The following is a 24,572-nucleotide window of genomic DNA, read 5'->3' as shown; positions in this document are numbered from 1 at the left end:
GTATCTTTAGAGCGGCAGCCACAGGTAATGTGGTATGATGGTTACCGATCCCAATAAGGTGGTCATGCCCATGAGTAGAACAGCATTGCAATCGTTGTGCAGGAGCATTGGTACAGTGGCGGCGGAAAGCATTTAGCAGTGCTTAACTGTGCTTCACTAACTATCAATAGTGTGGGAGTGGCGTACGCTATATACATATAGCAGGGATATACATACCGTTCAGTGTACCAACGAAACCCGGTTCGAGGACATGCAGATAAATCGACGGGGAGTCGTATTGGGAGGTCGACACTTAAGTCTATTAAAAGTTGAAGCTCTTACGAATCTCCCGATGGGAGCACAAAGAACACAGCCAGGATTAGCAATGGCTTACGTGGGAGTTCAAAAAACAATTCAAAGATCACGTTTGGGGCTACTTGTATGAGGGCCCCGCATGCAGTACTACAGAGGTGCCTGTCCTACAAGGTTCCTTTAAAAATAATTTTGACCTTGGTACTGCGGTGCAGCTGGCAATGAAGGTATTTCAAGGGACTATTTTAGTTGTGCCTGCCAAGCAGGGCCACTGTCCCTGCACCGCCACATCACCTTGGGTGTGTAGATAGCTGCTCATACAACTTGGAGTACTTCAGCATTTGCTTTTCTTTACTCATCTCAATTCTTTTGACCCATGAGGCAGAAATATCGGGATTCGCCTTTACTATGTCCCGCCATTTCTTCTATTGGCTTCTTGCTGCCAACGATTCGTAGCACGCGTGCGTATCCACCTGGTTTTTGGAGTTCCCCGTAGTTAGCCCAATAACTTGCCTGCCTTTTGGTACATGTTATTATCTGCACGCGTTTATTGCACATGCACAGAAACCATGGAGCACAGGGGGGTTTCAGTGGTGGTGGCCACTGCCATTGAAGCGCAGTAGCGGAGGCCGCAAGAGCAGCATGACGCAGTGTACGTCAGTCCTATACGGAAGCAGCGGCACAAAAGGCCTCTGCAGACGCAATGCAGAACCCAACTGCCGCAAAAGAGAGCACAAAAGCATCTTGTGTTGCAGATGATGGGGGAGAAGCTGCTGGAACACCACCTAACTTTGTTGACCTGGCCACCGTCCCTCTTGTGGGCTCAACCAGTAGCGACTCTCATTATGTTGTTGACTACCCTCTACCAGCGCCTCCATGGGAGCTTCCCAAGGCTTCGTCTATACAGCGCTCCCTTTCTCTTGAAGAGCCAGGAGGAATGTATGGACTCGAAGGAGCCCTTGAAAAAGTTCATGATGATCCCGACGAAATTCAAGGACAGGAGCCCCAGGAGCGCCTGCACCGGCGTGGCCATCTGCAGCAGAAAGCCCTCGATGCAAGCCCTGACACGAAAGGCAGCGATAAGGACTATGCTCTGGAGAAGCCCAATGCGGATAGTGACGCGTATGCATTTCAGAGAAAAAACCGCGCTGCAGCTGCAGGACGTGCTACTTCAGCAAACGCGTGTGAAGCTGTATCAGCAACCGCGGTGCCAAGTTCTACATCAGGAGCTGCCGGACCGGACCTCGAAACAGTATGTCGCCAGACATTTATTTTTGCAAATTCGAAGGCGGGAATGGATATGACGGAAGAGGAGAAGGCGAAAATAGCAGCAAAAATTTTTGAGCTCTCCAAGAACTCGCCTTTCTACGCAAACGAAATGAGGTGCTTGCAACACCGTACCTGCAACTGCAGCTTCACGACGGTAGAGACAGCAGTACTGCAATAACGGTTGCACTTACATTGTGGCTGACGCAGCACTTGCGCAGCAGCGATTTCACGAGCATTGCTTTGCTTAAAGTACTGTAGCTGGAAGTCCTTGTGAACCTCGCGGTTGAGACGGAGCTGTTGTGGAGATGCATTATTTGCTGTTTTGGGTTGCCTGAACTCTTTCATTATGCTTATTTTTACTTTTCTGTATCCAATCCTTGGCTGTCACTTCATCATGCCTGCTTGTTACAGGAAGAACAAACAGATGGAACAGCAGTTGTCGGTCCTACGTCGCCGCGTACAGCTATTTGCGTCATCTGGTGGGAGCGCCGCTGCTTCTGCCACTGCGCGTCGAGTACTCCAACAGCTGCAGCAGCAGCAGCAGCGCGAGTCAGGTCGGGTGTATGTCCACCTGGACATGGATATGTTCTTCTGTGCCGTCGAGATGCGCGACGACCCCTCGCTCCTGTCTGTGCCCATGGCCGTGGGCTCCCTGTCTATGCTGACCACAGCCAACTACGCCGCGCGGCGGTACGGGGTGCGGTCGGCAATGCCTGGCTTTATTGCTAAACAGCTGTGCCCGTCTCTGGTGATTGTGCGACCCAATTTCAGCAAATACAGAGCAGCAGGGGACGCTATCAGGCGTGTGCTCGAGGCCTACGACCCCGGTCTTTCCTCGCACTCACTTGATGAGGCGTCTTTGGATGTCACAGACTACCTCAAGTAAAACTCATGAGCCACTGCTGCTGCTGAGGTGGCAACTGTGTGCATGAGGGACAGGAGGGGAACCTGGGTGCCCCTGAGATAACAAAATTCGTGTCTGTCGTCCATTTCCCAAACCTTGGTGCTTGTGTCAAGTTCTTTTTTGCTCTGGCCTTAGTTGACCTTCCTCTGGAGTTTGTGCTTGCCTTATGATGTTCCGTAGCTGTTTCTCGTCTCTGTATAACCTTGTACCAAAGGGAGCCCGCGGAGCTGTTTGGAGCCTTGCCGTCTCTTCTGTTCCTCTCCAGACTCCTTGCCTCCCTTCGTCTTACATCTGCGCAGTCTCTTCGTTTTCCGTCACTGCATCACAGCCATATGATCACTGCGTTTTGCTCCCATGCTGGTGTTGCTAGTGTTGTTACTGTTGCAGCAAAAGGTTTCGGTTCGCCGAGAGTGCAGACGCCTGCAGCCCAGTGGACATCACCGAGTCTCAAGAAAACACAGACAATACGCCTTCAGGAAGAAAAGCAACAGCAGCAGCTACATTATCAATATCACATTCTCCCACAGCAACCATTCCGATAACCAGAGGAGCTACCAAACCATCTGTTGCAGCAGCAGCAGCAGACGCAGCAGCAGCCAAAGCAGCAACCGACCGGGTGACGGCGCTGGTATCGGAAATTCGCGCCGCTGTCTCTTCTGCTACAGGGCTTAGCTGTAGCGCGGGTGCTGGAGCGAGTCGCATCGTAGCTAAGATTGCATCGGACATGAACAAGCCAAACGGCCAGAAGATAGTAGAGGCAACGGGAGCAACAACAGCAGCAGCAACAGCAGCGACGGCAGCTTTCTTGGATTCGCTCAATGTACGCAAAATACCAGGTGTTGGAAAATACAGAGAGAAAATGCTTAACGCCCTGGGCATACACACCTGTGGGGAACTCTTGCAGCACGCACCGCTACTGTTGTACTTGCTGCCCAAAATAACAGCAGTACATCTGATACGCATGGCTCTCGGGGTCGACGGGATGCCTCCGGAACTTCAGCAACAACAACAACAGCAGCAGCAGCAGCAGAGCGTCAGCTCGGAAGAAACGTTTCCTGCAACGAATGAGCTGCCTGTGCTGCGCCGGGTCGTCGAGCAGCTGGCATCAGCAGTGGCAGAGGAGCTGAAGGAGATGGGACAGGAGAGCGACCATGTGACCCTCAAGGTCAAGTTTGCGGACTTTTCGGTGAGAACTATCTCACACAGACTGCTGCAGCACACCGGTGATGCTGCAACAATCGCAACAGCTGCCCAAGGCTTGCTGCAATCCGTCATCCGGGAGCAGCAACTCAAGAAGCCGACAAACGCCGGCTGCACAGGTAGCGTCAAAGGCACGGCGGCATGGGTGAGGCTGCTAGGTGTGCGCTGCTCCGGCTTCAGACAGGCGAAGACACGGAACAAGGGGCTGCGTAAACTAGATGAGTTCTTCTCACAGCAGCAGCAGCAGCAGCAGCAGCATCAACAACTCGCAGCAGAGGCACGCGATGCTGTAGCACACCCTAAAGAAGAGTGGTGCGTCGAGGCTGAGGAACTCGACGACTTGCTTGCAGTTCTCTCTCAACACAAAAATGAGAAGGCGGCTGCAGGAGCAGCATCGCCGCCGGAGGAGGCAGGGCTGCCACCAACAGAGACAGTGCCGTATGCACAAGAATCCCAACCAGCTGCAAAATCACCAGTGGGGGCAGATTTGCCACCAGCAGCAGTATCGGGAGGCGCAGTAGCAGTCCAACTGGAAGATGCCGCAGTCAAAGAAGCCGTTGCGGAGGCAGCGGCCCAGGTCGACGTTGGTGCTGTTGAGCGGACCCCAAAATCACGAAGCGAATCCGTCTGTAGGTCCGCGCGACAGCAGCAGAGCTGCGAGACCGGCGGCGGGAGCAGAAGCAGCAGCCAGCGACAAGGCGAGAAGCAGTTGCTTCTAAACGTGACTCCGCGGCAGCGGCAGCCGCAGCACGAACGCCGTCGTCTCCCATCCCCTCCAATTCATCAGCGACTGAGGCAGAAGAAGCGTCAGAAAGTTGACCAACAGCGGCAACAGCCGCAAGTGCTTGAACTTCTGAAGTTGTCCAGGAAGCAAAGACAGCAGCTTCCAGACCGACAAATACAGGCTCAGCGCCACTCTCACGAGGGAAAGGAGAACCCAAAGGAACACGTGGTAGTCGAAGTAGTCAGCGATTAGGCTCAAGTGACAACAGCAACACCAACAACGGCGGCAATACCAGCCGTCCGCCGCCCAGGGGCCTTGTGGACGAAACAATAGGAAGCAGTCAGTTGGATTTACCAACGAGTGCAGTCATTGGCTCCAAGTTACGCTGACTGTCCACCGATATACAGCTCAAGGCTTAGATGCTGTTCATTACGCTCCGGCAACCGAGTTCCGCTGGCAGCACTGCTGGAACACACGGAGTTGTTTTTGGCATTTTCGCCAGTCCCTGATCAATAAGAAGCGCACGAGTCGGGCTGTGTCTCTTCGTTCGTATCTCACTGTCTCTGTGTATCTCGCTTTAGCTCCCCCTCTACAAACGTTCCTAATTCGAGTATTGTGAAAGGCTGGAGTGCCGCTGGCAACTCATGCGCTTGCGGGATTAAAATGAAAGCATAAAGTGTAAGGTTCTTGACGATTTCGTACGCCTTCATCTCTAGTAAGTCACACACGTACACCGTGCAGCTCTCTTTAGCAGCAGGTGATGCTAAGCAGTCGTACGGAGAGGCAGGTAGTGGGAAGCCAAAGCATGTGGGTGAATAGGCGGTTTGTGATCTAGGGTGTGTGAGCAATGCCTACTTGTCTGTTTCATCCAGACAATCCTGCAAAATACCGTACTCCTTTGAACACCCTGTGTTATCAATCTTGTCGTCCACGTCCTCTCCATAGTGAGGGTTCCCTTGGGCTATCGATGTAATTACTCCTGTTGCTGTGCCCTCAGTAGGTTGGTTAGAAGACCCTAAAACACCGCTTTCTGATACTTCACTGACCTTCTGGGGTCCTACAGCAGCTGGGCATTTGGTTTCCGATGGATCCTTGCGGTGGAACAAAGGCATCGTGAAGCATGAACGTAGGCAAAATCGCGCTCGCAAATCGAATTAAAATAATTAAGCAGTACCTTCCCTTAATGGGTGCCGATATTTGCATTCACCTGCATGCATTGGGAGTTCCCGCGACAGCATACGCACACTACCAGCGGCGACGGCAACCACAGCCTCTCTTCCCCGCAAAAGACCCGCGAAATTACACCTAAGGCCAATTTTCAACAAAGCTTTAACGATCATGAGAAGTACACGAACAAATCGCGCGAACACTCGATCAGGGTGGGCCACCAAGGCTTGCGTGAGTACCCTAAAGGAACTAGACATGGGGGCCCCAACACAAGACAAGTAAGGTGCAAGGCCTACGGAGAGTAACACGGTGTATTTCAGTGTTATTTCGTCGTCACTTTGCACCGCAGTTACTGCAATGGTAGCACTTGAAGATAACAAGAACCCTCATGGAGACAGCCAGCAATGTAGAAGACCGCTTGAGCCGTTGGAGGTGCCTGCGACCTTCAGTTACGCTTGGCGTACGATCTATATAGAAGAGTTTCTATTCAAGCTTCGAAGATGTATGGTGCACGCCTTTTGTTTAGGGCGTAGGTTTCAGATTTGAGGGCCACGAACCACTGCACACGTGGAAGTGTGGCAGCCTTTACGGGATGTGTGAAGTTTGGCAGCAGACGAAGATATCAGACTTGAGTGAAATGATGCGAAATGGTTCTTTGTTATTCGCGTGGGGTCTTTCTCGTGGTGTGGTTTCCTTTTCTGCTACTACTGCTTCTGTTCCCGGCTGTAAGCAGCCTTCTTGGGGACACCAGAGGAGGCAGGGGCCCCACACCCCAGGGAGGCTTTTTATTCCTCGAAGGTTTAATGGCTCATAGCGTACCAAAGAGGCCAGCAGGAGCGGATTGTTGGAGGCTGCATCCGTTCCTCGTGTCACATGCACGTCGGTGGAGCGTGTCTTTTTGCTCTGATAGCTCGCGCAACGTTGCCAATTGTAATCGCATAGAGAGGGGCCACTGCAACAATCGGCTAGCTAATTCAGATTCCTCACAATCGAAAACACTGTTGCCAAACAATCGTCAGGAACTGCCCTGCCTTCTGCTGGGTGGTGGCCTCTCCCTTGACCCGGCGCTCCTCTTCGCTCTTGCAGCTCGTCGCCTTCTGGAGCAGCCATTGAAAAAACTGACTCAGGGTGATTCGGGTCCAAGAGCTGAAGCAAGAGAAGCAGCCGCTGCAGCTGCTATTGTATGTACACCTGTAACTGTAGAAGGCGGCAGTGGCGGCGATGGTTCCATTGCCTTCCTTCGCCTCAAAGCGGCGCCACGCAGCGGTGCTGCAGGGGGTTGCGGTGGACGAGGTGGATGTGTGTTGCTGCGGGCTGTGGGGCCCCTTGATGAATCCTCAGGGGGCCTGAGGCGTTTTACATCACTGCTGGAGAGCGGAAGCTGGCGTGCGGCTTCAGGGGCGACAGGAGCAGGGCAAGGGAAGACGGGGGTGTGTGGGACTTGCTAGAAGATGCATATCTCTGCACCTTGTGCCACAGATCGTACTTATGGTTCTGCTACTCATAGATACTCTGCTACTGATGATGCTTGGTGCATGGGCCTGATGGCTTCCAGCTTTGCTACCCGCACAGAACTGTTGCGGCCGCAGGCGTAGCAGAAGTGAAAACGAAGATGGAGATGAACAGTTGGTGTTTGTGGCATTTCCGTCTCAGGCGAGTGGGTCTGATCTGCTACTGGGGCTCCCTCCAAATGCTTTGGTCGTAGACGTCTCCCCTCTGCAGACGCTTGCTGCTGTTGCGATGCGGCGTTTGCTGCAGCAGCAGCAGAGCGACCATGAGATCATTGAAGCAGAACAGTTAAAGGAGGAACATCGACAGCTGCAAGAGGAACAATCGCGCCCGCTTTGCTGCACCTACTTTGCAGCTCCAGGGGAAACCCTCGTAGCCGCCCGCGGCGGGTCCGGGGGGCGTGGCAACTCCGCCTTTGTTTCTAATAAGTGAGCTCGACGTAACCTTTTTTGATGGCGTAAATGGCATCACTGAGAGCAGTGTAGGCGCTGCAAACTTGGCCGCTCACTCACGCTGCTGCTGCCAGTGCAGTTGCTATATATAGCATGGTCCTGCTATTTTTTGCGGGCGTTGTAGCAACAGGCATCCCTTACTAAGCGAAACAGGGTCTCCTGGAGAAAAACGAAAACTACTGGTGATGCACGACTTTGCAGACTTCATCGTCGTAGGTCGCATGCAAAGTGGCAAATCCACGCTGCTGAGAGCCCTCACTTCAGCAGCAGCTGACACTGCTCCAGCGGAAGCGATGGATTCTGTGGGTGCGGCTACTGATGCATCTGTTGCTGTTGGTGAGACAGCTGGTAGTAACTCCATCGCCGTCACTGCTGAGCAAGGTGAACACGTCTTGCTAGATAAAGCAACAATGCAGCAGCAGCAACAACGGCAGTTACAGTGGCTTTCAGCTGCGGTCCCAGATGATGTGTGGCTACCAACTACCGAACCAGCTATCTGCATAATTCCTGCACCTTCAGAACAAATGGAAGCGGAACAATGCGGCACAGATATCCAGCAGCAGCAGCAGCAAGGCAAACGAGGCCTGGGTGATGCCTTACAGCAGGCTATGGAGCTCGCCTCGGCGGCACCAGTTGTGGCCCTCGACACACCAGGACTACTAACACCGGCAGTTTCCTCAGACTCAGAACAAGCAGCGACATACTCAGAGAGCAAATGGCCTCCTGCAGCAGGGCAACAGGACGATCCCCTCAAGGGTTTGAGTGCCGCCACCGCCGTCGTACTTGTTATCGATGGATCCGTTCCCGTGAGAGCTGCCACTCGTATCACTGTTAAGCAGCAGTGGCAAGAGCATTGCCTTCTCAGCTGAGGCAGCACAGTCAGTAGAGCTAAGCTCGTAGAAGCAGCAAACGTTTAACATCTCCAAACAGATGCTGTGAGGGCTGTTGCTTTAGAATCCTGCAGGGGAGTTTATGATGCTCCACCAGGAGATGCTGCAAGCTAATCCCCAGCTATCAGAGCTACCAGTTATCCTTGTTCTTAACAAGATAGACCTGCGACGGCAAGAACAGCAAGAGCAAGGCCCATCGCATGATGCAGAGCTGGTGGAGAGCGTGAGAAGACAGACAGGAATTAAGGAGGTGTACGCTGTGTCGGGTGAGTCATTGGTTTTTTATTGCTTCTGCTTTTATTTGCAGCAGTGGCGTATCATTCGTTCCATTGAAATGCATTGCTACTAGCGTAAGGCGACAAGCAGCTCGCTTGCAGCACTTGATCGTGTCTGGCATGCAACATGCAACATGAGCGCCTTCTTACCCTGAAGAACTACTCTCTGTACTGTTGGTTGCAGCACTACGAGGCGACGGTTGTCGTGGTCTTTTAGAAGCGCTTCGAAGGATTGCAGGCTTAGAAGCTATCAGCCCAAAACAGCAACAGCAGCTGCTGTTGCACTTCCAGCAGCAGCAGGAACAGCCGCAGCAAGAGCAACAGCAGCAGCAACTCAAGCAGATCGACCCAGCTGCTTATCACCTGGCGTTTTTCGCCGCTTACTCTGCAGCTGCTGCATCAGCGCGTCGACATATGTTGCTTTTTTCTGTCCGCGAGCTGCAGCAGCAACAGCAGAACCCAGGAGCAGATTTGGTGCAGCGTCCGGCGTCAGCCCCTCCCCAACGCGTATCCAGCATCAGCAGCAAGAAGCACGTGTACCCCTGTTTTCCTGTTCTAGATGATCCATACAAGTGGACCCTCGTGGAGCTTGAGGGACACGGAACTCTGCAACGACTGCTGCAGAGCCGAGAGGTGCTGCATGCCTCCCCAGACTTTGCGGGTGAAGACAGCATCAGTGCGCGGTCATCTCTGGCTGAATAGGCATCAGCTCCACAATCAGTAGCAACTTTCTTCGCGTCAGCAGTTATCTGTGCTTCCTGAATACTCTAGACTGTCTGTTTGCAAGGCGACAACATTTCAAATAACGAAAGGCACTGCAACAGCTACAAAAGAACTGTGCCGGCGCTCATGTACAATGTCGCCCCGAATTTCGTGTTGCACAGGCGGTCGGCGATGTTTCGAACTAAGGGGTCCCCTTGTGCCACTGTTAACTGAACCTGTGAAGTTCAGCAGCGAAGCAGCGAAGCTGCGGTTGTACAGACAACTCAACGCCCTTGACATCATAGAAGTACGGTTATCCTCAAAGCTCAGTGCATTTGGATGAGGTACTGCGCAGCAGCAGTCGCAGAGCCGTGCCATGTCTCCCTATAATAATGTGCTCTTGCGTATGCAGCGAGCTTACACTGACGTGGGAGCCAATGTTGGCGACTACCTTCTAGTTGGCCCGGTGCTGCTGCAGTTGCTCCCTTTACTGCGGCATTCCAGAGGTCGGAAGAGAGACTACCATCATAAATTTTGGTGCGGAGATACGCTGGATATATTGAAGAAAGATGGCATCCCAATCAATGTACGTTTCACAACAGCGGTTCTTGAAACAGCGGAGGGTAGTTCTGTGTTGCTTCCTGGACGCTGGCCGACGCATCTGGTTCCTTTCTACTGCCACATGATGGGACACCATTCCTTTTCCGTCAGTGTCCGCTACGGTGCGAATCTCAGGACAGGCTTGAACCCGCGTCTGTTCCTGCAGCCACTAGAGCTGGTGCTGCCGAAAAGCGCGAAATTATAGATCTGTGTCGTTTTCAAGATGCTGCATCGCTCAGCCCAAGCGTTCGACCGTATGCCTTCACTGCCTGCTAGCTTCATGCACAGCAGCAAGCGCCAGCGCGTCTGTCAAGCAAGCACAATTCAGTGACAGAGAAATACAAACTGACGTTTATAAGAAGTCAAGGCAGCTGAAAATTCAGCAAATTTAGGCAGAGAAGAGGACTAGAAATCTGCTGGCGAGATGCATGTGTTTTTTGCTGCAGGTATAGCGCAACTGACCCTAATGCCGTCCACAGACGCCGTCGCTTGCGTCGTAGGATCCCTCAGGCAGCTCGCCCCTGAGCAGTGCCAGCATTTGGTCAAGCGGATGATGTTTTCTCGCCAGTACACTTCCACGGCAAATCCTGGACACTTTGTTGGAATCAAAGTCGCAAACTTCAAGCGTTATGTACCCGTTAGAATCAAGTTCATCAAATGATCCGCCTGTTCGCCATGAGTCCCCATACATAAAACAAGTTCTTGCCAGTTTGGAACTGTCACTGGTGCAGCAACCTCTCCGGTTGCTGCACCAGTGGTTGCTGCACCAGTGGAGGGAGAGCCGGGCCAGCAGCCGCTTTATGTAAGCTGCTGCCAGACGCAACGAAAGAGGAGTTACGCGATTGTAACTAGCATGCTAATCGCTAGCAGGCACTATGCGGTGAACCAGCACGATTCAGTGGCAGCATATAAATGACGCTGCTTCTCGTGTGTGAAGTGTAGCTGAGACACTGCAGGCAGTAGAATTAGGAGCTACTTATGGTATTTTTTTAGCTTAATGTGGAAGCACAGCTTGAGTTGTAAGGATATGAATTCTGACGGAGTGGACCTACCAATCTTTTTTCAGTCTTACTGAGTGGACAGTCAAACTATTTGTACCTTTATGTACTTCAACTGCTTTTTCACATAGGATACACACTTGGAATGCACTTGCGATTTGTGACTTTGGACAGTTGTAGGGCGTTGTAACCCAGTTGTGGTATGTTTCTTAATGCTAAAACTGCATGATGTGGCCTTTGTTACAGAGCGATAGTAATGTATGCCAGTGGCTTCTGCAGCGTAGATGATGCGCGAAGACGTGAAAGCTATCATGGTTGAGTTATGCTCGTGTTCATATTTTTACTGTGCAGACCTAAGAGGCAAATGCACTGAGGGTCATTTGCTGCTCATACTATTCCGGTGTAAATTATTTATTCTTCGAGGTAGTGGCCTCTCTGGGAGGCCAGAGAGCTGCTGGCCGCATTTGCTTTTGATTTTGGCCTTAGTTATGCCTCTATGTTTTCGTTCCGCCCCGTTTTCAATTTTTTATCGCCGTTCAATCCTCCCTAATCTGCAGCGGCGCTTATCTTTTGGGCTCCATGCTTCGCATTCCCGGCTTTCTGGCTCTCAAAAGTCGGCCACCTTTGCTGCGTGTTGTCACGAGCCTTCCTGACTCCTTAATCGTGCAAGTAACTCCGGTGTTTGTCGAGCCCTTTCATGCTTCTTTGGAAGAAGTTTGCCAAGTGCGCAGACAGTCTTGAAGAATGACACCAACGGAGTGATGCTGCAAGTGACAGGCCACACATTTTGCTTTATGCTGCGATCGCTTTTCGTCTTTTACAGGTTATTCCTCGTGATAGCTGTGGAGCTTCAATTACCCCATTGGTAATCATTGTACCTTGGTACCTGGCTTCCATGGGGCCCAGCGCCTTATATGAGTTGCTGAGTGTTGAATGACTGTAATCGACGGAAAAACTAATGCGAAACTCTTCGATGCGTTCTGAGCTGTAGCTCGCCTACTTTAGCATGATGCTTTTCCTGGGAACAACTGCGTACTGGTTGAGCGCTGCTGGCTCCCGTGTTCATGGGCGTGACTTCAACACAACTGCCTGCTTCGAATATTGGCAATTTTGTTTACTTAGCCAAAATGCAAGCAGATGTTAATCTGTTCACTTAGCCAAAGGATAACATCTTCTTGCACTCGCGTATCTACAGTAACAAATCTAGCGCGCTGAAGTGCATAATGCCTGAGCGTGCAGTGTGCCTCTGCCGTTCTTGAGGAGAATGCAGATGTCCATGAATACCTCACTGCAAAAGGCTTCCATCACGGGTTTTCCGTGCCACGCTGTTTGTCCCTGGCAAGCTGTCATCCTTTCAGGAAATATCGATGCAAGATAATGCGCCTTTGAACTATTTTTGCATGGAACAGAGTGAGGCCCATACATTCAGCTCGCTGCCGCTTAACAGTCATCGTACTTCAGATTGCTTTAACGATGAGCACTGTTAGGAGATTGTGCCTTCTCACTACTGACAGCTTGCTACGATAGAGTGCAAAAATACTATTTGCTCTGAGGCGCCGCCTTATTCGAGTCTACTGGCCGGTAATCGTTATGCTTGTTCATCGAATAGGGACCGAATTCGCAGACCTCCTCGCAGTGCAGTGAGTAAATCTCGCGTGCAAAACCGTGGTGCCAACATGGAAAAGAATCCCACAGGATCATCGCCGCGCGAAACTCCACTTAACAGAAAATCAAGACCCGAGGAAGCATCCATGCCCAGCAAGAAGAATTTGATTTTCATGAGGGGAGTGCAAGCCACGAGGAGTGTCATTGCAGGGAGTATAGAAGAGCGGAGGCGCAGCTCTCGTAATCTGTATAAGCTTTAATTAACGGATTAACCATAGAGGCAGATAATTATTTTTCTGGGACTGCTATGAAAGCATATGTTCACTGTTGCCCGATACTGTTTGTGAACAAGGCGCCCACTTAGCTAGCCTTCCACCGAGTTGCCTCTACGGAATATTTTCCAGGTGCAGAATATTCCGACGTATTTTTTTTGTCTCAGTGGGTGAGCTGCAAAAGGCGATGCCCTAGGTATCACTGAACTTCCGTTTCTAGAGGGAATGCTCAGGCTTTTTCTCGACGCCGGTGGTGGCACCCCATTTATGAATGAAACAGAAGCCTGAAAACACTGTGCTTCCCAAAACTACCATTTCAGGTGTCCCACTACTAGAGCGGATTGTTACTACTTTTTCCTGAAATCTCATGAGCAAGATTTACCCCAATTTACTCCGCGCGTTGACTTCAATGTGTTGAACCAACCAAGCGAAGTACCAGAGCGTTGACCACTGTGAAGCTAATCAACTCAGCCTCGGCAAAAATAAATAAATGTGTAGAGAGTTGCTTCGAAATGTGGACACAGACCCTTTATTACGTGACGTGCCTACATGGAAATGGAGTGAACCCCTGCAGGCCAACAACAGACTCACTAACTTTTCATGAGCGCTCACCAAACTAATTTGCCCACTGAAGACCGCTGCACGCGCAAATATTTGCCACAATCTAGCGTGAGAAATTCTGGAAACGCAGGTTTTCACTGTATACGAAAAAGGCGGGATCAGTGTGGCCAGGACCATTCCAGTGGCTCAGTGCGGCCAGAGAAAGTACCTCTCATATACGGAAACTCCAAACAATACATATTCATTTGGAAACGAAATATGTAGCAAGAAAAACTGAATGTGCCATCGACCAACTAAGTCCCAGCACTCCTTAGCAGACCGGTTCCAGTCGCACCAGCCCATGTGGGGTTGCGAACCCGCTACAGGGATTCTACCGACCCTATATTCCGAGCAATTGCGCATATTTTGTGTAAACTTGAGCTTGTAGTGGCTCGCGGGTTTTTCGCGTTCATTTCTGGAGCAATCCGCATTGTCAGCATCTTCTCGGAGTTCCAACCCGCTGAGGAGCTGGTGATTAGTTATGTCCCAGTGCCACCTTGAATATTTGGCCCATTCACCGAGCATGTTGTTGCAGTGTAATGGCATAATTTGACAGTTTCTTTCGCTCACTCTATCCTTTTCCTCACAACACTCTGCATGTGCGTACAGAGGTTGTCAGGCCTGCAGACGACTCACCCGGCTACTTCATTCAGGATTCTGAGAAAACAATGCTCATTCTATCTAAAGTGCAAATTTAAGGCTCCGCAGGACCTGACGCCACGCACTTACATTCTTCACTAGCAGTTGCGTACTCTTCGCGACTAATCTGCTCTGCAAAGTAGTTACGGGTGCAATGGAATCACTGTCAAGCCGCGTTGGCTTGGAGGAAACTAGCGCATCTTCACCTCCTTCAGCTCCTTGGCTTGCCGAATGCACGTTTAGTGACGCTGCTGTCACGTATGAGGCCTCCCCTCCCTCGTCGGATACTGGCAAACGCAATGAAAGACATCAAACAAGTTCCCCTGCTAGGAGCGCCTGCCTACAGGGCTTGCCTTGCGATGACCGTGGAGCTCAGACGAAGCCAAATATATTTGGTGCTGCTTGCGGTGAACCCACGGAGCCTGCCTCGGAAGTGGTGGGCCACGATGCAGCGCCTCCAGCAGTCGGCCCACAGGGAGGAAGCCCGGGGATTGAAGTGTCAACTGAATACGTGATGGCGCTGCAGGATGCGGGTCAATTTAATATGTGGGAGCCGGTACTCCGTAAAGTGCTTCCATCTCGGGAGCATTCCCTCTTGCTGGGTCAGATCTGCTTCGACGTGACAGATGGGGACCAGCGAGGCTCTTGGTTGCTACCGGAAGAGCTGCTGGCTGAGGGGATCGCGTCGGTTGGTGAGGATCACGAGGACAGACAAATCTTCACTAACACGCCGGTCAGTGAGGAAGAACAAGAGGCCATAGAACAGGTCCTCTTGCAGCTTCTGGAGTCACAGAAAGCGGATGTCGAGGAGAACACAGCAAGTCGAGACCCCAGCATGATTCTGGGGGTACAACCAGTCTGGTTGGAACAACTCGTGCTGCGGTACCTGTACAGCTGCTCTTTTGATACTCAAAAAACCTTCGACCTTTTACAATCAACACTGTCTTTCCGGAGACAGCAGCTTCCCGTGAGTCTTTGTCATTTGCTCCTGAGCCGCAGCCAAAAGTCCCACACTCGCTCCTGGCTAAATAGGGTCCTGCGTGCCTTCTTCTGCTTCTGTAATTTTGGGTGGATTATCTGTGTTACTATCACATTATCTCCTTGTTGAACTGCTCGACAGGTGCTTGAGTCTGAAGTGTACTATGAGCTGCGGAGCTTGGGCGCATGTTATTGGCATGGAAGGGACAGGAAGTTGCGACCGCTTCTTGTAGTCTCACTGCAAAGATTGCAACAGCTGCAGAGGGACGGTGGAATGGAAGAGAAGGTTACTCGCCTTATCATCTTTTGCCTGGAATTCTTCCTAAGGTAAGCTGACCTGCAGTACTGGCTGCCACTGCGCCGCGGGACTTCATGGTTCAGGAATTCAGTGAGATTAGTAGGTGCTGATGCTTCGTAGACGTGACAAGTGCGGATGCGTGACCTATGTACAAGACCAATGAGCAGTTGATGATTAGACGTTATCGAGGCAGCTCTGCCATTGAGCTTCTATGGCTGTGGCTATTGCGTATGTTTGCACTGGGTTCCTTCAGGTACTTGTGCGTCGCAGGAAGGGTCGAAAGTTGGTGCATCCTGTGTGACCTGAGTGGTATATCCATTTCTAGTTTTCCATTGCCGCTGCTTTTTAAGTTGATGCAACTAATACAAGGATCGTATAGAGGCCGCCTCTATCGTTTTTACATTCTTCACGCACCAAGGCTGTTTCACTTTGTGGCTAAACCACTGGTGGCTTCTTTGCCGTCAACTACAGCAAAGAAACTCCGAGTGTTCACAAGCTTCGATGAGTGGCAGCAGGAGCGGCGAGCACAATTTACTTCTCATCAAATTGAGGAGAAGTTCGGGGGGACAGCTCCGGATGTAACCGAGGTACTAACGACTGCATTTTATTTTGCAGTGTCTCATCGTTAGCACAGTATTTCCTGTAGGCTGATGCATGGACGACAGCGCAGTGCTATAGTTGCCCTCCCCCACCGCGCTGGAGGCGCATGTGGTGCGTTTTGTGCACAGAATTGGTATCCTTTCCGCTTTTACCCGGGGCCGTTTGATCCGGAAGTGGAGAGTAGCCCAAGCGCTGTTGAAAGAGGAGTTGTTCGTTGGGACAGCGAGCCGGCGTTGCACACCAGGGTCCACCCCGTCGTACACTGTGGAGTATCTCTCCACACGTCTATTTTGCGATCCCACAGCCCAGACCGAAGTAGCTCACTTTTCCGATATGCATCTTGGCTGCACCATCTTCCTGAACTGCAGCTAGCTCCAGCGACTGTTGCGTGGGCAAAGAATATGCTTCGCAGTCGCATGGTGGAACACCATGGGTCTCTGGCCGACTATTTGCTACGGAAAGAGAGAGTGGCGCAAGTGTCGAAAGCGGAAAATTCGTCTGGTGAAGCACGTGAAGTTCCTACTGTGGCTTCTCCTTTGTCGCGAACAAGACCCCGTTCTGTTTCTGAAGTTTTCTCCCCCGCCATTGTGTCTCCAGGGACATCTCCCGCTTGTTCGTTTTCTACTGCACTGCGTTCAGCGGAATACAAGGCTGATGCTGCCTGTAGTTCATCAGGGCGGCAGACGGAGGTCTTAGCTTCGCAGAAAAATTCCCATCGAACTTCTGCTTTATGGCCAGGCGATCACTTTTTGAACGATGAGACAGGTGGTACTGCACCCCCAGAAGCAGTGCAGAACCATGCAACCGAACACCGCTCACTTGGTGCAGAAAATGACGCCTTGATTAGGAACAGCACCGCCGTCCAGAGTACCGTGCTTGTTCCCGGGCAAGCAGAGCGATGTGTGAGATCTCCACAAAAGTGTGCGGGGGAAGTCCGGCAGCAAGAGCATGGCACTTCTGGCCCTTCTGTGCTCTGTAGTGCTGGCAGGACCGATGCACCATCAGAGTACTCGCAAGTCCTATCAGAAAGCGCTCACATGGAGGTTCCCTCAGATCGAATACCAAAACATGCAGAGTGTGCCTCGAGCCCCTCCAAAAAGTTGGATAATTTCGGGACCTTAGCGCATGACCGTGCCAGGTGGACTTCAGGCAAATCTCTTGTTCTACCAGAAACCAAACGAAACGATCAGCTTGTAGTCAGGTTTTCTTCTGTGGAGCCGCTAAAACGCACGAACAGTAAGTGTAGCGGAGCGGACTCTGCGGAAAATTCAGGAGCTGTATGCTGTCTTCCGTCACCGGCGGGCTGCACGGAAATACCAGAGCAACAGGAACTATATGCTGAGGCAGAAGTGTATCAGTCAATCATTCCAAGGCAGCTGCAGCACCCTCATTCACCGCTTTCAAGATCAGTGGGTGGTTCCTGTCGGACAGTATCACTTCCAGATGCAAGTGAAGGAGCCTTAGGCTCTCCGTCGAGCGCTTGCTGGCACAATACACCAAAATGCGAACGCACACCGAAATTGTGGCTTTCGTCCAGCGATAGCTTCTTCTCTCTCTCATGCGACGCTCCGAGGGAGGTTCTAAACGCAGAGAGGCTGGCTTGCGCCTTTCTTGAGGGTAGGGCTGACCATGTGGACCAGCCGCCCATATCGATTGCGACTCCAGCTCCTATCTCGAAATCCCCGAAGAATAACGTGGTGGATTCTATCCTCAATCATGGCAGCGTGTCATACCGCAGCAAGCTCAGCAGGACAACATCGTCAGTGGACTTGCAAAAGATCCATATCCAAGGCATTTCACATTTTATTTCTCCGGTTGCACCTGAGCCGTCTCCCTGTGTTTCAACTTTATCTGCTACAGAAAGCAGCATGTCAGGAAGTTGCGTGTTTTGTGAAGGCAGTATAAACTGCCAGGAACTGTCTAGTTCGCGAAAAGACTGGTCCAGCAGTCAAAGGCAAGGGCTTGCAGATCAGTCGTGCGGAGGCACGGGTGGCGGACCCTGTATCTCCGCGCAGCTAATGCACAGACGCAGTTCATCAGCCACGGAGCAACAGTCAAAAGAAACTGCGGGAATTTTCCCCGAATCAGAAACGTCTCGTGTTAGGGAACTCCGAAGGCTAAGGCGTGTGGTGCGAGCACTTTGTAATTCGGTCTCGGGAAATCATCGACATTCGGAAAGGCGGCCAGCGGTTCAGTGTGGGTTACTCGATCAGTGCGACTCGTCTTCACGAGAAACTCGACCGAGGCAGCTGCAAAGACGCTGCACTGGGAAAGAGTTGCACAGGACTGAAGTAAAACAGCTTGAAAAGTATGAGAGTGAAGAGCGGCCTTGTACTGGGCTACGGCGGCGATTCAGCTGCCGCTTGCTCCCACAGACTTGCCGCGCAGAGGGTGCCACTGTCCCAGGAAATATTTTGAAACAAGCGAGTGGAATCCGTCGTCACAGAAAGGCGAAGCTTTACCGGAAGCACCCTGGAGTTATCCCAAAGACGCGTTTTCCTGTCTCTGAGAGTACGTTACGTGCTAGTGAGAGTGACTGCGAACTCTGCGTGGGTGTACCGAGTGATGCAAAGTTGTCTAGGAGTTTCTTCTCAACATGCGGTACATCAAGAAGAATTATTCGGCTGCCAGTATCGCTTTCTGACCGAGTGCGGCGAGGAACGCTAGGGCTTGCTAGGAGAATGCAGGGCAGTGTTCGCCGAAAGGTAAAAGTATAGCAGCATATTTGATCACCGCCGCAGTTGTTACTGAGTCATATTTCTGTTAGGATGACGCCCTTTACTTTGGGAAGCCTAGAGCAACCAGTCTGCCTTTACCCGTAGAGGCTTGCACGCCGCGTGGGATTCTAACTGCTTAGTGCTCGACTTCGAACGATACCCGTGACACCCGTCGCTAGAACGGTTCGACTTCAGTACATTTGATGCTCAAACCTGATTGATGGCGCATTATGCCGTAGCGCCACATCGTGTGTCCGTGCTCATTTGACGTAGGGTCTTCTGGGCTCATGAGATAGCCAGAGTTGGCACGCTGGAAGCCCTGCATTTATAACTGGTTCAGCGGTCCTTGTGGCTCGGTACTGGGCCGAAATTTGGTCCAATTTGCGTCAAGTAGTGTCGCCGCTAACGAGACATTTATCGCTTGCGTTTTCTACATGCCTGCAACATCTGCATGCGTAGTAAGCATCTCAAGTCTTTTGCTGTCCTCTCCCCACCTCCACCTTGGCTAAGTTCCCACCACACTACTGTTTGGGCGAACTGAAGCATTTCCAAGTATTTTGTTCCGTTTGACTGAAGGTCTTGCAGAGTTTTCCAGGAACCAGTACAGCTCTCCTTCGAAGCAGCGAATTTGAATTTTATGCTGTACATAGCTACGCCTTATATGCATGCGAGCGTTGGTACTCATTCATATTGGTTTTATAGGCGATGTGACGACGAGCATCGCGTATAGAACGATGCGGGGTCCGCACACATAACAGAAGTACTGTTTTGTACCACGACGCTCTTTGACGTTTTTGACTGTAAAGTCGTGACATGCAAACGCACTTGTCAGCATCAAGCTCCTCCAAGAAATTTGTTGATGAGCACGCTTTCAGAGACAGGCACAGTCACCTTTGGAAGTTGTGCGTTGCCACATGTGAATGAACCATGTCCGAGCGCGCCACTGCGCTTGTTTTAGCAATGCACAAGGGTTTGTGGAGCCGGACATGAACTACTGTGGTTCCCCACGTCATCACACGCTAAGAGGCCCAAGAAGCCTCGAAATGTGGCTTGCCTTTAGCGACGCCACACGGCGAAGCCTTGCGCGTCTTGCTGAAGACTTCGTGTGCGCGTGGTGTTGCAGCCCTGGCCTCTTGTAAAGTAGCTTCCCAGTTGCTGTAACTTTAAAACGCTTATCGATTGAACCCCTAGACTTCGGCTTCACCGCGGCAACACGAACAGCGCGACGCATTGAAAGGCCTTGTGGAGCAGTCCACCAGACAGGGTTCGAATGACCACCGAGAATTAAGCGTTCATAGCGGGACGGTCTAGGTACGCCCGGGCCCACATAATAGCTGGAAGAATTTACCTGCCGATGCCTACCCACGACATAGTTGAAGGCGGCAGGTGGCGAGAAAGGGTAACGCGTTGACTCCAACCACGCGACGTGACACTGCAGGGGTTCAAACCGTTGTGTGAGGCCTTGCGAATTCACCGCCGAAGTTCCCCTGTTCAGCACGCACCTTCGAATGAAGTGCCCTGCTTGGCTGCTCAAGTTCTCACCACTATGTGTCAGCGCCGCCAAAACTAAAAGTGGCTCTGCACACATTGACGAAGGAAACGCTGCCAATGCTAAAAGAAACAGCGGCAGCAGCCTCCCAATTACCCGCCTCGGCCGTAGGCTGACGCCAGATTTTATCCCGCTTTTTCCCAGCACCCCGGAGTCTGGCTGGTTCGCTTCAATTCGAACCTCAACCGGCTTGGAGCTTCGGTCAACGCTGCACAGTATAGCCTCCTGTGATTGGCAGCTTTCTCTACTTGCTTCCCAACGTTTTGTCTTGGTAGCCGGCTGCAAAGTGTTAAGATATGCTGCCTTTCTGTCAATTGGTGCGACGCGCCGGCCTTCTGCGTCTGCATTTTGAGCCATCCTTTCTCGATGCCTTGAATGCAAGGATACACCTCTGCTTCGATACGATGGTACTGAACATAAAACGCCATCATGATGCCGAGTTGCTGACGTGCTTAGTTCCTCAGAATGTGATGAAGTAGTGGATTGGTCCCCAAGGAAATGGGCGCCTGTCGCTTTATGGGCATGGAACTCAATTTTGCCGCGAGTTTGAGGCACTAGCATCTGCGTCGCAGTTCTTGGCTTCCTCGATTGTAGTCGCGGGCTTCTAACACACTGGCGCCCCATCACTCCTGGTACTGTTGCTTTCCGCTGGATTCCTCCGTACACTCGTCCATCAGGTGGTAAGGCAGGCCGGACTGTTTTCTCCAAGTAGAAGCGTGATGGCGTTTCCAATGTTCCTGCATTGCTGCTTCCGCGCAAATTTGGTGCCCTGGATCCTCCTAACGAAACATCAGGCATGTTTCGCCTGCTTCCTCGCATTGTCAAGCATGTCCGCGCGATGGTCCTACCGCACTTCCCCGCCGCACTAAGGAAGCTGCTGCCTTCGCTGAGATGCCCCGATGAGAGTAACCTGTCTCCGTGATGCGTTTTCTCCACTGAATTATCCGCATGTCGAAAGCCTATACCCTCCTTCTCAGCATCTGATGATAGCTGCACGGAGGATTGACATCCTAGAGCCACCGCGCTGGGCTCGTGCGAGCTTCCATAAAATTTGTTCAACTCAAACAAGGCAGCCCCCAGACTTTCCTCGTTTTTCCCCTCCGCTTTATATAAGCGCGTAACCTCCAGCGAGCTCAAGCCTTTCGCCGCCTGCCCTTCTTCTGGCAGTGTCATACACTTCTCATTCAAAAATATGATCCCGTTAGACAGCGCCTGCAACTTCAAGTCCACCACTCGAGAGATCGCACTGGTTTCACGAGCCATTTGCGCCTCCTCGCGAGGCTTCGCAGCGTTCTCGGAAGTAGCAGTAGTAGTGTGCATCGATACCGAGCGGGCATGCGAAGAATACTGCCGCACCGAATAAAGCTGCTCCTCTAAAGGGGCGTGCCGCCGAGAAGAGACGCTAAACGACCCAGCAACAAGCGCTGCCGCTGAAAGAGATTCAGTAATGAGACAAAAGCGTGCCTTGTGAAGTCGTATCACTGTTATGCATGCCTTTGAGCTGGCGGAAGCGAACATGGTTCTTGCCTGGCTCGCTGCAGATTCCATAACTTTGAAGCTGCCGGCTGGTAATACTTCTGTGTAGCGCGCGAGTGAATCCTCCATTACAGAGTTATGTGACTCACTGCAGTGCGCTGCTATACTCTCTGGCGGCAGTGCAAGCAGACAATCAGGTGCCGAAGAGGTCGTCGAAGATATCTCACAACCTAGAAGTCTCTGCGAAGGGTAACTCTGCCCAGTACATGCTCTAGGTATTTTTCCAGATGTCTTTCTCATCGCAGAAGGTGGCAGCTGCTCAGTTGAGCTCTGTGAGCTGGTACTCACTGTGAGCGGACATGTCTTTGTATCTGAAACCGCAGGCAAAGTCCCGGGTTCTTCGGTAGCTGACTCCTTGCAGACTCGCCCATCTAGATCCACTGCTGTTTCCAACAAGTTCCCTTTCAGATGGCGAATTAAACACTTATGATGCGCCACCAGGTGATGGCAAACCATACGCTTTGCCCATACAACTGTTGTTGAAGCTAACTGCAGTTCAGGAAGATGACGGAGCCACGCTGCATATCGGAAAAGTGAGCTACTTCGGTCTGGGCTGTGGGATCGCAAAATAGACGTGTGGAGAGATACTCCACAGTGTACGACGGGGTGGACCCTGGTGTGCAACGCCGGCTCGCTGTCCCAACGAACAACTCCTCTTTCAACAGCGCTTGGGCTACTCTCCACTTCCGGATCAAACGGCCCCGGGTAAAAGCGGAAAGGATACCAATTCTGTGCACAAAACGCACCACATGCGCCTCCAGCGCGGTGGGGGAGGGCAACCATAGCACTGCGCTGTCGTCCATGCATCAGCCTACAGGAAATACTGTGCTAACGATGAGACACTGCAAAATAAAATGCAGTCGTTAGTACCTCGGTTACATCCGGAGCTGTCCCCCCGAACTTCTCCTCAATTTGATGAGAAGTAAATTGTGCTCGCCGCTCCTGCTGCCACTCATCGAAGCTTGTGAACACTCGGAGTTTCTTTGCTGTAGTTGACGGCAAAGAAGCCACCAGTGGTTTAGCCACAAAGTGAAACAGCCTTGGTGCGTGAAGAATGTAAAAACGATAGAGGCGGCCTCTATACGATCCTTGTATTAGTTGCATCAACTTAAAAAGCAGCGGCAATGGAAAACTAGAAATGGATATACCACTCAGGTCACACAGGATGCACCAACTTTCGACCCTTCCTGCGACGCACAAGTACCTGAAGGAACCCAGTGCAAACATACGCAATAGCCACAGCCATAGAAGCTCAATGGCAGAGCTGCCTCGATAACGTCTAATCATCAACTGCTCATTGGTCTTGTACATAGGTCACGCATCCGCACTTGTCACGTCTACGAAGCATCAGCACCTACTAATCTCACTGAATTCCTGAACCATGAAGTCCCGCGGCGCAGTGGCAGCCAGTACTGCAGGTCAGCTTACCTTAGGAAGAATTCCAGGCAAAAGATGATAAGGCGAGTAACCTTCTCTTCCATTCCACCGTCCCTCTGCAGCTGTTGCAATCTTTGCAGTGAGACTACAAGAAGCGGTCGCAACTTCCTGTCCCTTCCATGCCAATAACATGCGCCCAAGCTCCGCAGCTCATAGTACACTTCAGACTCAAGCACCTGTCGAGCAGTTCAACAAGGAGATAATGTGATAGTAACACAGATAATCCACCCAAAATTACAGAAGCAGAAGAAGGCACGCAGGACCCTATTTAGCCAGGAGCGAGTGTGGGACTTTTGGCTGCGGCTCAGGAGCAAATGACAAAGACTCACGGGAAGCTGCTGTCTCCGGAAAGACAGTGTTGATTGTAAAAGGTCGAAGGTTTTTTGAGTATCAAAAGAGCAGCTGTACAGGTACCGCAGCACGAGTTGTTCCAACCAGACTGGTTGTACCCCCAGAATCATGCTGGGGTCTCGACTTGCTGTGTTCTCCTCGACATCCGCTTTCTGTGACTCCAGAAGCTGCAAGAGGACCTGTTCTATGGCCTCTTGTTCTTCCTCACTGACCGGCGTGTTAGTGAAGATTTGTCTGTCCTCGTGATCCTCACCAACCGACGCGATCCCCTCAGCCAGCAGCTCTTCCGGTAGCAACCAAGAGCCTCGCTGGTCCCCATCTGTCACGTCGAAGCAGATCTGACCCAGCAAGAGGGAATGCTCCCGAGATGGAAGCACTTTACGGAGTACCGGCTCCCACATATTAAATTGACCCGCATCCTGCAGCGCCATCACGTATTCAGTTGACACTTCAATCCCCGGGCTTCCTCCCTGTGGGCCGACTGCTGGAAGCGCTGCATCGTGGCCCACCACTTCCGAGGCAGGCTCCGTGGGTTCACCGCAAGCAGAACCAAATATATTTGGCTTCATCTGAGCTCCATGATTATCGCAAGTTATGCCCTGTAGGCAGGCGCTCCTAGCAGGGGAACTTGTTTGATGTCTTTCATTGCGTTTGCCAGTATCCGACGAGGGAGGGGAGGCCTCATACGTGACAGCAGCGTCACTAAACGTGCATTCGGCAAGCCAAGGAGCTGAAGGAGGTGAAGATGCGCTAGTTTCCTCCAGGGCGACGCTGCGTGACAGTGATTCCATTGCACCCGTACACCCACGCGGCGCAAATACTCACGTGTGGGACGTGCGCAGCAGCGTGTGAAGTATTGAGTTTTTTAGTTTTTTCGAGGTCCTATATTTCGACACCTAAGCAGCTGAACATCATACTCCCCGCATATTGGGGGCGAGTCACAACAAAGATCTCCCGCTTCTGCCGACTGCGCGGGTCGTCGAAGACCTCATCGAGAGCCACAATTATG

The 24,572-nt window shown here is 51.7% G+C and overlaps 5 protein-coding genes across 5 annotated transcripts; 3 read left to right on the top strand and 2 right to left on the bottom strand.

Annotated features, from left to right (window-relative positions):
• Nucleotides 1-994: 994 nt before the first annotated feature.
• Nucleotides 995-4,640, top strand: ETH_00016960 (uncharacterized protein; the record flags this gene model as incomplete). The annotated part of the gene is made up of 3 exons (XM_013374800.1): nt 995-1,674; nt 1,972-2,442; nt 2,852-4,640. The coding sequence occupies 3 exons, from the start codon at nt 995-997 to the stop codon at nt 4,638-4,640; spliced, it is 2,940 nt and encodes a 979-aa protein (XP_013230254.1).
• A 599-nt stretch (nt 4,641-5,239) lies between these two features.
• On the bottom strand, nt 5,240-5,500 carry ETH_00016955 (uncharacterized protein; the record flags this gene model as incomplete). The annotated part of the gene is made up of 1 exon (XM_013374799.1): nt 5,240-5,500. One exon carries the CDS (start codon nt 5,498-5,500, stop codon nt 5,240-5,242), a length of 261 nt encoding a protein of 86 aa, XP_013230253.1.
• A 647-nt stretch (nt 5,501-6,147) lies between these two features.
• ETH_00016950 (uncharacterized protein) lies at nt 6,148-10,644 on the top strand (the record flags this gene model as incomplete). The annotated part of the gene is made up of 10 exons (XM_013374798.1): nt 6,148-6,280; nt 6,642-6,985; nt 7,209-7,492; nt 7,641-8,322; nt 8,471-8,672; nt 8,866-9,357; nt 9,566-9,690; nt 9,796-9,969; nt 10,189-10,237; nt 10,430-10,644. 10 exons carry the CDS (start codon nt 6,148-6,150, stop codon nt 10,642-10,644), a joined length of 2,700 nt encoding a protein of 899 aa, XP_013230252.1.
• A 3,607-nt stretch (nt 10,645-14,251) lies between these two features.
• Nucleotides 14,252-18,690, top strand: ETH_00016945 (uncharacterized protein; the record flags this gene model as incomplete). Its single annotated transcript, XM_013374797.1, has 4 exons — nt 14,252-15,064; nt 15,218-15,402; nt 15,627-15,960; nt 16,102-18,690. The coding sequence occupies 4 exons, from the start codon at nt 14,252-14,254 to the stop codon at nt 18,688-18,690; spliced, it is 3,921 nt and encodes a 1,306-aa protein (XP_013230251.1).
• A 1,012-nt stretch (nt 18,691-19,702) lies between these two features.
• Nucleotides 19,703-24,354, bottom strand: ETH_00016940 (uncharacterized protein; the record flags this gene model as incomplete). Its single annotated transcript, XM_013374796.1, has 4 exons — nt 19,703-22,504; nt 22,646-22,979; nt 23,204-23,388; nt 23,542-24,354. The coding sequence occupies 4 exons, from the start codon at nt 24,352-24,354 to the stop codon at nt 19,703-19,705; spliced, it is 4,134 nt and encodes a 1,377-aa protein (XP_013230250.1).
• Nucleotides 24,355-24,572: the final 218 nt, after the last annotated feature.

This window comes from Eimeria tenella, genomic scaffold (assembly GCF_000499545.2).
Source record: "Eimeria tenella Houghton genomic scaffold, Eth_scaff23, whole genome shotgun sequence".
NCBI lineage: Eukaryota > Apicomplexa > Conoidasida > Eucoccidiorida > Eimeriidae > Eimeria > Eimeria tenella.
This window is presented reverse-complemented; position numbering and strand designations above follow the sequence as displayed.